Source organism: Bidens hawaiensis, unplaced genomic scaffold (genome assembly GCF_021521415.1).
Source record: "Bidens hawaiensis isolate Kalapana, Puna unplaced genomic scaffold, B.hawaiensis_p1.1 tig00006083_1, whole genome shotgun sequence".
NCBI lineage: Eukaryota > Viridiplantae > Streptophyta > Magnoliopsida > Asterales > Asteraceae > Bidens > Bidens hawaiensis.
The window spans coordinates 628,523-640,982 of record NW_027491403.1 but is presented as its reverse complement, the minus strand read 5'-3'; the positions used below and the strand labels follow the sequence as shown (position 1 = coordinate 640,982).

General features: G+C 44.1%; 2 protein-coding genes across 2 annotated transcripts; both read left to right on the top strand.

Annotated features, from left to right (window-relative positions):
- Window positions 1-5,362: 5,362 nt before the first annotated feature.
- LOC143631475 (uncharacterized) lies at window positions 5,363-6,900 on the top strand. The gene is made up of 2 exons (XM_077100240.1): window positions 5,363-5,487; window positions 6,039-6,900. The coding sequence occupies exons 1-2, from the start codon at window positions 5,363-5,365 to the stop codon at window positions 6,898-6,900; spliced, it is 987 nt and encodes a 328-aa protein (XP_076956355.1).
- Window positions 6,901-7,261: 361 nt separating this feature from the next.
- Window positions 7,262-7,924, top strand: LOC143631474 (uncharacterized). Its single transcript, XM_077100239.1, has one exon. It carries the CDS (start codon window positions 7,262-7,264, stop codon window positions 7,922-7,924), a length of 663 nt encoding a protein of 220 aa, XP_076956354.1.
- Window positions 7,925-12,460: the final 4,536 nt, after the last annotated feature.

The following is a 12,460-nucleotide window of genomic DNA, read 5'->3' as shown; positions in this document are numbered from 1 at the left end:
TTATGTCTTCATCGTTGAGTTTACTGATTGACTCTACAATCCTTGCCCAAATCCCATTCCCTTTAGTGTTTTGGACCAATCCATGTTGATCAATGTTATTCCGGTAAATGGACTTAAGCACCTTTACCAACAAGGAGTTAGGATAGTTAACAAATCTCCACCTCCATTTATATAACAAAGCCAAAGTAAAATTATTCAAGCTACCTATACCCAAGCTCCCTTTTTCTTTATAAACAACTGCAAGTTTCCACTTAACTTATGGAATTTTATGACTGTCCTCGACCCCTTTGCTATTCTATACCATTGTTTGTTAACGTTTTTAGTTGATTTATTGGTCATTTAACTTTCAAAAACTAGTTTGTGCAATGTTTTTAATTATTTGTTACCATTCGAGCACGTTATGGATCCTATTCGAATTCATCAAACTAGTGTTTGCATATTTATTGTTGGGGCTTTTTTATGTTGTATCGATTACTGGCCGATCTGGATATTTGTTGCTGCTACTCTAGGGTTAATGTTTGTTGGTGACATTTTGTATATATTCAAAACTTTATCTGAACATATAATGTATTTAACGCGCTCCGTCGCGACACACAATAATAATAATAACAATAATAATAATAATTAAATAATAAAATAACAATTTAATCTAAAAACTCAATTACCTAGTAGGTTATTCACTTCGTTAATAGTGATCAAAAGTTTGTAAAATCCGATCGAAGTGTTAGTAATAAAAGAATAATATATTGTACGTTTATACTAATTTGTTCCCTGGATGATATTTATATTGAAACATAAATTTTGACCAAGTGTTAGATTTCCGTCTTTGGGCCGTAGGAGATGAAGTAACTTCCGTGGTATCCAAATAAAGTCGTGCCATGATTTTGTGGACCTTGGTATCCCTTTGTACGTTAGCTACATAGAAAAGAATCAGTGTCGAAATTTTCCATAACCAATGGAACATGATCCATATATTCACGTCTTTCTTTTGAACATGTCACTTTCTCACTATTTATGTATTTTGAAATCGTGAAGGATCAATAAAAGCACAATGGCATAAAAGTATTATCTACAAACATTCTCAATTTGATGAACAAATGAAGAAAGAGAGGATGTGCTAAGTATATGCTATATTTGAACTTTACGTTGTCTTATAAATGGTTTGAAAATACATGACATTCATCAACAAGCGCATTTAATTAATAGTTTATTAAGTGTGTAGATGTATTACTGGGCAATTACTCCTCTGGTAGTTAGTAAGTTGTTTGCCAAAAATAACCGTCAAGGGAGATTTGCCCTGGCATCCATTAATTTTACATATATTATTATTTTGGGTTACTCTGGTTTGAAGTTTGATTTTAACTGGGTTATGGTTCACCTCATTAATTGTTTTTTGCCAACTAATTTTGTAAGCATCCAAAGATCATGCTTGCGTTGTGTGTACTACTGTACTAGGACAAAGATATGTTAGTGTAACGTTAAACCACATTTGACCCAGTTAGAACCTTGATATTGTGGTATGTGTAAAACATATGTTCAAGTCCACTAACATCTTTGTCTTTGCTACAACGTTGTCTGCCTTAATCAGATGACACAATGTTAAATCGTGTTACTAACTCGTACTTTCTTGAAAGGTTTGATCTTGTTGATACTCGCATGTAGAAGAAAACTTGATGATCGTATTGATCTCTACGTTGCTGACATTTACAATACTGTTCTATATCATTTATAAGAATTTATTATCTACACAGCCCTTCACAATTGTTTTTCATAGTAAGGTTGTTGAGAGTCAAGGTGATAGGAAGAAGTTTCAATAGTTTTTGTAATGAAAAGTTTATGACTCTGTCTTATGTAGAGGTAGGGCATTAAACCCATCATTTGACAAGTATAATACTCAAATCAAGCGCAACCAGAGCGCTAGGCGGAACAGACGGCGAGAGTAACTGCCACGCGCCAGAGATAACACATGGCGCTAAGGTGGTTTCTAAAAATAATACACATCCTCTGACGCCTAGGAAATGGTACCACAAAGGTCTCACAAGCATGGGACAAAGAGATACAATCCGCATGGGAATAAACACCCAACCAATGGGGACTAGACAACACACGAAGGACGGTACAAAATAGTACGAAACATCCTTGTCAAAAGGCCATGATGCCCACCAACCTCCACAATCACATGAGTGGAGAATATTATTGGTGGAAAGACATGACAATGTGATGGACCATCCTCTCTTTCTCTCTCCTCCGGCAATAAATACCAGTTGGTCTCCGAATGGTAAAGGATATACACTCTCTCATATTCATTAAATATATTCCATACTATCAAATACTGATTCTCACGCCGGATGGTGGTTATGAGAGAATCCCCCCCCCCCCTCATTCCTCGTAACGAGCTCACGGTGTTCTGTTTTGCAGGATACACTCATCTGCGCCAAAAAGGTTTTATAACCCATCGTGGGGAATACTTATCTTAACTCCTCGGACTAACGTGTTAGACCTTGAGGGGTGGATCTGTGTTTCTTCATTGGCGTCATCCATGCATATAGCTAGAACAGTTACCAAAAAATCACTCCGTTCTTGACTCAGATGAGTGGCGAGACCACACCAAAAGAGGTTGGCCAAAATCCAAAGGCCAACCAAGAAGGAAACATAGAGCCTTTGAACATGACTGGTACGGGTGAAGGTTTCGTTAACACGTCCACCATTCACCCTACCGTCAAAGACAAAGAAAAAACCAAATCACGTCCCAAGGAAACCATGCCACCAGACATCATGGCTTGGTTGAAAGCAGAACAACAAAAACTAAGGGACAAGGTCCAAGAAAAAATGGCGTCCGTTGTGAAACCTAGAACGTTGTTCGACACAGCCTCTAGTAGCAACGATGAGAAAGAAGAGTACGAAGAAAATTCAATGCCAATTCGTACGAAAGCACCAACCAACAAGTCACCACTTGCTCAGCAAAATAGCAAGGCGGGTGAAAAGTCACATCGGTCGCGTCTTGAAGTAGACTCGCGTCTAGACAATCCAGACTATGAAGAAAGTTGGAAAGGTCTAGACACCAAGAAACTGGTGAAATACCACCCAGACGCCGCAGAAGATTTTTCCAAACCGTACCGACCAACAACGTCGGCTGGGAAATCAAAGTTCGTGGCAAGAATAGCTGAGGCGGAGTTGCCAGAAAATCCAAAAATACCGCCAACAGTCAACCAGTATGATGGCATCTCAGATCCAGATGATCATTTGCAAACCTTTACAGCTGCTGGACTAGTGTCAGGGTGGACCATGACGTTATGGTGTCACATTTTTACACTGACGCTAGTCGGAGCCGCCAGAGCATGGTTCGAAAGGTTGCCTGATGGACAGATTACAAGTTGAGAGGACATAGCCAAAAAGTTCACCCAACAATTTAGCCAACAACGGCGTCACATCAGCGACCAGTGGACATTCTGAATGTCGTCAGAAAAGATAACGAAACACTGGAAAATTTCATCACCAGATTTAACCAAGAAGGTTTGAACATTGGCGGCGTAAGTGAAGAATTGCTGCGGGCAGCCTTTCGCAAAAACGTAAAGTGTGACGACCTCATTCGGAACCTTACGGGCAGAGATGGCATGCCGCAGCGATGGGATGATGTTATAACCGCGACCAAGAGGTACGCGCGAATGGAGAAAAGTCTGGGGAAAGAACTGGCGAAGTACTACGCCAGAAATGACATCAATAGAGCCCGCCAATGAAAAAGAATATCTTCCGTATGGTCGAGGCTGAATAAAGAAAAGGAGCCCGCAACGTATGAGTCTTTCAACAGAAAGGTCAGGCAAACACATCTAGATGGACTCCGTTGACAAAAAGCTCAGCACACATCATGTATATAGAAGGGATCCAACTAAAGAAACCGGCACCAATCAAGCAGGGTCCGAACACAGTTATGAAAAGTTATTGTGATTACCATGAACAACATGGTCACACAACAAATCAGTGTTCTAACCTAAAGGATGCCATTGAAGAGTATGTCAAAAATGGAAAGCTGGATCACCTAGTAAAAAGTATCAAAGGAAGATACAAAGGAAGATACAGGCGCCCACCTCCAAGAGATGGCGGAAAGCCAGAGAAGAAGATCAAAGACCTTCATGTCAACATGATTTCGGGCAACGCGCAATCCAAGAAACGTAGACAAACAGAATACGCGCCTGGAAAGAAGAACCAGTCATTTTCCCAAGAGTGAAAGGAGGGGCGAACAGGAAAGCGCCTTTAGTGATTACAGCTGTATTCGGTCATTACTGAACACCACGCTTTTTCATCAATGCGGGGGCAATATCCAACATCATGTACCGCCAATGTTTTGACCTACTGGAATACAAAGACAGGCAACAATTAACGCCAGTCAACACTCCGATCGCGGGTTTCAACCAAAGTATCGAATACCCGCTAGGACAGCTGACATTCCCGGTCGAATTGAGTGACGGAGTTCATTCACGAACGTAAGACGTTGACTTCCTAGTGATGGAAATGCCCCACTCACATTATGACATAATATTGGGAAGGGAAGCAATCGGCGATTTCAACGCTAACCCCTCAACAGCCCATGGAATATTGGGAGTACCAACTCCAACGGGGATAGCAATGATCCACGCCAACAAAGAGTGCAACATGGCAGAAAGAAAGACACCACCACAAAAGATATCGAAAACCACCAAAAATCGAGAGGTGGAAAAATGGGTGCTTAACAAAGAATTCCCCGAGCAAAGCATAACCATTGGACCAACCATCTCCGAAGAAGCGCGGGCGGCACTCAAGAGATTGTTAATCAAGAGCATTGATGTCTTCGCTTGGACTCCAGCAGACATGACAGGGGTCCCTCGAAGCAAGGCGGAACATGAGTTAAAAGTTAATTCAGCCTTTGTCCCTGTAGTGAAAAAAAGAAGAAGAATGGGGCCAGATCAAGTGAAAGCCTGCGATGAACAAGTCCAACATCTGGTACATGCAGGCATAATCCGTGAAATTCAATACCAAACATGGGTAGCCAACCCAGTGATGGTACCCAAGGAAAACGGTCAATGGCGCATGTGCATTGACTTTAAATATTGTTGCGTGCCCAAAAGACTGTTACCCTTTGCCGGAAATCGATCTTAAAGTAGACGCGCTAGTACCTTTTCAGTTAAAATTTTTTTTAGACGCATACAAAGGGTACCATCAGATCCACATTGCGGTAAAAGACCAAGACCAGACGGCGTTCCGAACAAACGTCGGAACGTATTGCTACAAGATGATGCCATTTGGCCTCAAGAACGTCAGATCTACCTACCAACGGTTGATGGACAAAGAGTTCAAGCCTCAAATCGGAAGAAATCTAGAAGTCTACATGGATGATTTGTTCATAAAAAGCAAGACGGAGACAACCATGTTGAAAGATGTTGAAGAGACCTTCAACGCGTTAAGGTCAATTAGCATGAAGCTCAACCCAGGAAAATGTCTTTCGGAATGGAGGTATGAAAATTCCTGGGAGTGATCGTAACGAATGGCGGCTTCAAAGTCAACCCAGAGAAACTAGAAGCCGTGCGAAAAATGCCTTCACCAAAATCTGTCAAGCAAGTACAAACACTTAACGGCCGATTAGTCGCGCTGAACAGATTTTTGTCTAGTCATGCTGAAAGATCTTTTCCATTCGTATCAACCTTGAGAAACTGCCTCAAGAAATCTTAGTTTCGATGGACGGAAGAAGCAGAAACAGCGTTCCAAGAAATCAAATCACGCCTAGCAGAACTACCAACTCTAACAGCCCCTAAAGTTGGAGAGCCGTTGATAGTATACTTAGTGGCGTCAGAAAGAACATTCAGCGCAGTCTTGATGGTGGAAAGAAATGGCATTCAAACGCCCATTTATTACATAAGCCGCACCCTAGCAGATGCGGAAACAAGATACTCCACCTTGGAAAAGCTGGTCTTATCCCTGGTTCCGACGGCGCGGCGTTTGAGAAGGTACTTTCAAGGCCATCTAATACATGTTCTCACCAACTTTCTCTTACAAAATGTACTGAGCAAGCCAGAATTGTCGGGGAGGTTTGCAAAATGGGCGATAGAATTGGGAGAACATGGCATTGAGTATAAACCAAGGCCAACGATCAAAGGCCAGGTTTTGGCAGATTTCATCGCGGAAATTCCTCAAGAAAAAGAGGAAGAGTGCAAAAGAGAGACCGAACCCCCTGTGGATCAACAGAAAGATGAATTCTGGAAGTTATTTACAGACGGAGCTTCTAATGATGAAGGTGCAGGCGCGGGCCTAAGAATAACCAACCCGGAAGGACAACACTTCACGTACGCAATTTGCCTGGAATTCAAAAGTACAAACAATGAGGCGGAGTACGAGGCGTTGTTGGCAGGGTTAAGAATCTCGAAAAAATTAGGAGCCCGACACTTGGAAGCACACGTGGATTCAATGCTAGTGGCAAACCAGATTGAAGGATCCTATGATGCAAAAGACGACAAGATGGCGTCGTACTTAGCACAAGCCAAAGTGCTAATGGTGGCCTTCATTACATGTAAGGTGAAGCACATCGAACGAAGCGAGAACAAACAAGCGGATTCCTTAAGAAAATTGGCGTCGGTTGGGTTGGAACATCTCTCAAAATACGTCCGCATCAAAGTACTGAAAACACCATCAACAATGAACAGAGAAGTGTTCGTGTGTTCAGCGGCTGAAACAAGTTGGATGAAACCAATCATCCACTACCTCGAGAGGGGTATTTTTCCAGAAAAGAAAGCGGAAGCCCGAAAGATCCGCCACAAATCCCTAAACTACACAATCCAAGATGGCATCCTGTACAGGCGATCATACTTAGGGCCACTTCTCAGATGCGTAGATCCGCAAGACGCAAATTATCTGTTGAGGGAAATTCACTAAGGAATATGTGGTGTACATGCGGGTCCAAGAATGGAGGTCGCCAAAATAATGAATACGGGATAAAATTGGCCGGGCATGCATGTAGACTCCGAGAAAGAACTAAGGAGATGCAGCGCGTGTCAACGCCATGCACCAAATACCCTGCGCCCAAAAAACGCCATGATCAGCCTCTTGGCCATTCCAAAAATGGGCAATTGATATAACGTGACCATTTCCAAAGGCGCCAGGGCAGGTGAAGTTTCTCATCGTGGAAATCAATTACTTCACAAAATGGGTTGAAGTAAAGCCGGTAGCAACAATCAACGCAGCCAGCGTTAAAAAGTTCATATGGGAATTCATCATCTGTCGTTTTGGACTACCCATGAATCTGGTAAGCGATAATGGAACACAATTTGCTGATAAACACATCCAACAATGGTTAAAAGAGCTCAATATCACGCAAACGTTTACTTACGTCGCTCACCCACAAGGAAATGGTGAAGTAGAACGCGCCAACAGAACAATTGTGGGCGGAATCAAGAAAAGGTTGGCAAATCACAAATCAGGATGGGTTGACCAACTACCCCACGTCCTATGGGCCATACGAACCCAAAGAAATACAAGCAACGTAGAAACACCGTTCAGCCTAACGTATGGTACCGAAGCAATGATTCCCGCTGAAATCGGGGTCCCATCACCAAGGGTCACGTTGCAAAACGACAATGAGTCGGAAAGGCGCCTAGATCTAATGCTCCTGGAAGAGCGTCGAGAGTTGGCCACAATCATAGAACAAAATTACAAACGTCAACTGCAGAAATACTACGACGCAAAAATCAAAGTTTGTGAGTTCAGTGCTGGAGATTACGTCCTTCGAAACAACGAGGCATCAAGAGCGCACGCGCAAGGCAAGTTAGCGCCTTCTTGGGAAGGCACTTATCAAATTAAAAAATTATTGTGGAAAGGTGCCTATATCCTGATGCAACTTGATGGCTCACCAATTCCCAGAACATGGAATGCAACGCAATTGCGAAGATGTTATATATAAATCGATTCCAAAGTTGTAAACACAGGCCAAGGGTCAAACAAGTTTGAATGGAAACGATACTCTGCATTTCACAAACGAAAAAGTTCATTGCATTTATATACAAATAATTACAAGCTGGTACCAACACCCGCGAAACAAAATAAAATATTTTACAACTGTACAACAGAGATAGCCTAGTCAACGTCGTTCACGTTGTTTCCTGGCTGGTCAACAGCAGCCGCACTATCTCCTTGGTCACCACCAGATGTGGCAGACGGACCAGCCAACGAAGGCTCCAGCAGCTTCCTTAATAGCTGCACGCCATTTTTTTCCTTAGCATACCCAGCAACCGCCGAAAGAATGGGAAACGTAATAGCATCATATTCCGCCTCAGTGGCGGCATACTCCGCTTCCACATCAATAGCTTGAAGAACATAAGCTTCAGGAGGAAGATTATCACGTAAATGCGTTACCGCGTCCTGAAAGCCGATCTGGTGACCAAGTTGCCGGGAAGCAGTAACAAGGGCTCCAACGCACCGCGTTAAGTCAACATCAATGATGATGCGCTGAGCAACCTACATAATAAATACGTCAATAAAATGCAAGCAAAAGTATAATCATATTTACAGCATACCTTGCAGATGGCGTGTTTCAACAACCAATCGCGGTCGGCGGCGGCAGCGGCACACTCAGTAGATAAAGCTTTAATGGTCTCCTCATTAGAGACCAATGTGTCAACCAGCTTGCCCGCATCCGCCTTCCTTGACTCAGCTTCCGCCTCCAACTCTTCAATACGCTTGCGAAAAGCAGCGTTTTCACTCTCGAATTTGGCGGAAGCCTCTTTGGCAGAAAGAGCTCGATTGTGTGCTTCCGCAAGATCAGCGTTAGACTTCTTGCAAGCAACTTCAAACTCCTTATAACGAGCGGCCCGCTCGTAGGCAGATTCCGCCAAATCTGCCTCAACCTTCGCCAATTTTGCTTCAGTATCAATCAGAGCTTGGCATTGCTTCGAAGACTCTTTACCCGCCTTCCAGGCGGCAGCCTCAGCATCTTTCACCAGTTGCTCCATCTCGCTCGTCCAGGAACTCGCCTCGATCTTCTCCTCATGAAGAGCCCGGTTCTCGGGCAACAATTCAGCGAAATTGGAGAAAGCTTGGACTTGGTGAAAAGCAACATCAGAATATAAACTATTCCGAGGCTGGATTTTGCGAGCAATGTGCTCGCCAGGAGGAACATCATGCTTCAAAAAATCTATACAAATGGCCGGGTCTTCAAAATTGACGCCGCAAGTAACCTTCCATCGAGGGCGAAAAACTTGATTCGCCTCCATAGAGTCATGGAGATCCATATCTACATTCAATACCCCGCCACTCAAACCGCCACTAAACCCGCCACTGTTACCGCCAGGAAAATCAAAAAAATTACCTTGTACCGTCGCACCGATAGTAAAAGGTGGCGGCGGCACAACCTCATCACCTTCAAGAATATAACCCTTGTCCGGTGAAGACTGCCTTGACTTCATGAGATTGGCAGAAGAAATACTGGCCGAGTCAAGACCAACCTTGGGCGATTCGTCCACAATCGCCTTCATCGGTCCAGCAGACGATATTGGCTAAGAAACGAACGGAATAGAAGATTCCGTCGGTGCGCGTACAGTCGTCACAGTGGTTTCGACCTCAGACGGGCCAACCACACCCGTTATCGTTGGCAAAATCAGCATTTGTACAGAAGGCGTTGCCTCCGACAAGCCGCCAACACTTGTCATCATCGGCAAACTGGCAAAAACAGTCGCCAGTGAAGTTGTAGTGCCAGAAGCAGCAGTCGATGAAGAAATCGCCAGAGTCCCTGAAACAAGGATTAAACGCATATTAAAGCGGATTGCGTCAAAAAAAATTTCAATTACAGTTACAAAAATCGTACCTGAAAACTTAACAAGACTGCCCCCTTAACAAAATTGCCAACCAAAGGCTTTTTGAAGAGGCGGTGTACCTCTTCATCATCTTCATTAATTACAGGTGTGGGTTCGGTATTGTGTGGAACAGTGAACGCCCCACCCACCGCGGAGGAAGAAGAAGATGAACTGGTAGATACGAACTTCATATCCACAACAGTTCCAAGAGCTGCGGCTGCAGAAGAAACAAGATCTGTCGCAAATTGGAGTAGCGACAGAATGACTTGTGTCCAAGACAGACACAGCAGTCACAGGCTGCAAAACTCAAGGAAAGGAGAAGCCAACAGAAACCACCTGTGTGGAGGTGGTTGGGGAAGACACCGCAACATCACTCGGACCAAGTGCCTCAAGCAATGATGCGGGCGAAGATACCGGAGCTCCAAATGGGACCGCAGAGATGAGCACGACATCGTCATCATCATCCACGGCGTCTCTCGCGGCGGTATCTATTGGAGACACAACCATCTCCCCACCACTGCATTGGGTGCTCCTACTACTACAGTTAGGAACACGCGCAACGTTAGGACGTCTACCTGAAAACAAGTTGGAACGTTAAAAAAAAATTCAAATAAAAAACTAGCCTCAATGAGAAACAATAAAAACTTACCCCCCCCCCCCTTGAGGGTTAACAAAGCTGGGAGGCGGCAACGGTCGTGGAGCAAGTGATTGCCCCATAGGAAGATGAAACACAAAGTTCCGAGCGGTCCTTATAAGGATCGGCTCCTCACGAGGACCCAACTCTCTCTGCCTCAACAATTTCACGCCCTTAGCCGCGGGCTGCAAAAGGAGCATACGGTCGTCCACCTCTGAAAAAAGGAATAAGGTTTATTATTATATACAAATACTTAAAAGAAGAAAAGAAATACGATACTAACCCTGACCGCCGTTATGGATGACCGGCACCATATGGTCATCCTCCCAGATGCGACTCATCCCAAAAAACGTCAGCGCGCGCTCAGAATAGTGACGGAGTCGGGAAAGGCTGGACTGTAAGTGGTGAACCAGTCCGGACCAGAATAAGAGCCACCTTTGGCTCAGCAAGCTCCTTCACATCCGTAAAATGCATAGAATGAGGCACCACGCGCGCAGAAACGTAGAGGAACAAACTCTTCCACTCGTGCAGAATCTGCGGTGCATCCAAAGCAATCGCTTTGGCATTAGGGCGAGTAAACAAATTATACCACCCTTGGGAGAAACACCACCGGTAAAAGGACGACAACTTGTCAGTCGTCGGTGTAATACCGAGGCAATGACAAGTATACTCAAAATGGCGAAGACGAGCCATTCGGAGTGGTTGAATCTGGCTGAGGTGCAGCCCAAAAGCATCCAAAACATCCAACAAAAAGAGAGTCAGGGGTAATCGGAAATTGCCCAAGAAAAAATACTCCCTGTACACAGCAATCTTGCCGACGGGAGCCTCCCGAGCCGTCTTGCCAGACGCAGGCAATTCAGGCTCATATTCAGGGCCAAGGTTATAAACCTTGACTATTTTATTGAAGTCGTCGATAGCCATGCGACAACCGACCAACTCCATGTTGTTGTTCTTCTTGGTCTTAGACAATTGCGATGATTCAGCCATAAAGGAGAAAAAAATGAACGAAGGAAGGAGAGAAAATATACAGGAATAAGTGGAAAAGTGATTTCCAAATGGAGTAACCCCGCCTTTTATACAAATCGTAATTAATAAGAGGGGAGGGGTGCAAAAGGGATAGATGACACGCGGTCCAATAATAAACTGCCACGATAACAAAAAGCCAGTGGAAATGTTTTACTGCTGGGCGCGTCACCGGGATTCTCGCCCACTCGCCCGACACAGACGAAAAAGCTGAACTGCAGAGAAACCGTCGCCAAACTGTCATATCCAACTGTCGTTTCACTGACTTGCATTTAATTCACCCCCTCACGTCAAATAATAAGTCATCAACGAACGAGAATAATAACAAGTGTTCCTACAAATAGGCTCCGCCAAGGGATGATGTTCAAAAATCACCTGCCAAAAATAGGCTTCGCCAAGGGATGATTTTAAAAAAAAACACCCGCCAAAAATAGGCTTCGCCAAGGGATGATTTTAAAAAAAAACACCCGCCAAAAATAGGCTTCACCAAGGGATGATTTTCAAAAATCACCCGCCAAAAATAGGCTCCGCCAAGGGATGATTTTCAAAAATCACCCGCCAAAAATAGGCTCCGTCAAGGGATGATTTTCAAAAATCACCCGCCAAAAATAGGCTTCGCCAAGGGATGATTTTCAAAAATCTCCCGCCAAAAAGAGGCTCCGCCAAGGGATGTCCAAAAATCACCCGCCGAAAATAGGCTTCGCCAAGGGATGATTTTTAAAAATCACCCGCCAAAAAGAGGCTCCGCCAAGGGATGATTTTCAAAAATCACCCGCCAAAAAGAGGCTTCGCCAAGGGATGATTTCAAAAATCACCCGCCAAAAATAGGATACGCCAAGGGATGACTTTCAAAAAATCACCCGCCAAAAAGAGGCTCCGTCAAGGGATGATTTTCAAAAATCACCCGCCAAAAAGAGGCTCCGCCAAAGGATGATTTTCAAAAATCACCCGCCTAAAATAGGCTTCGCCAAGGGATGATTTTGAAAAATCA

Coding starts and splice junctions, on each gene's coding strand:
- LOC143631474 (XM_077100239.1), top strand. CDS start 7,262: ATGAATCTGGTAAGCGATAATGGAACACAATTTGCTGATAAACACATC.
- LOC143631475 (XM_077100240.1), top strand. CDS start 5,363: ATGGATGATTTGTTCATAAAAAGCAAGACGGAGACAACCATGTTGAAA. Junction 5,488..6,038: donor AAATGTCTTTCGGAATGGAG/GTATGAAAATTC, acceptor AAATGTACTGAG/CAAGCCAGAATTGTCGGGGA.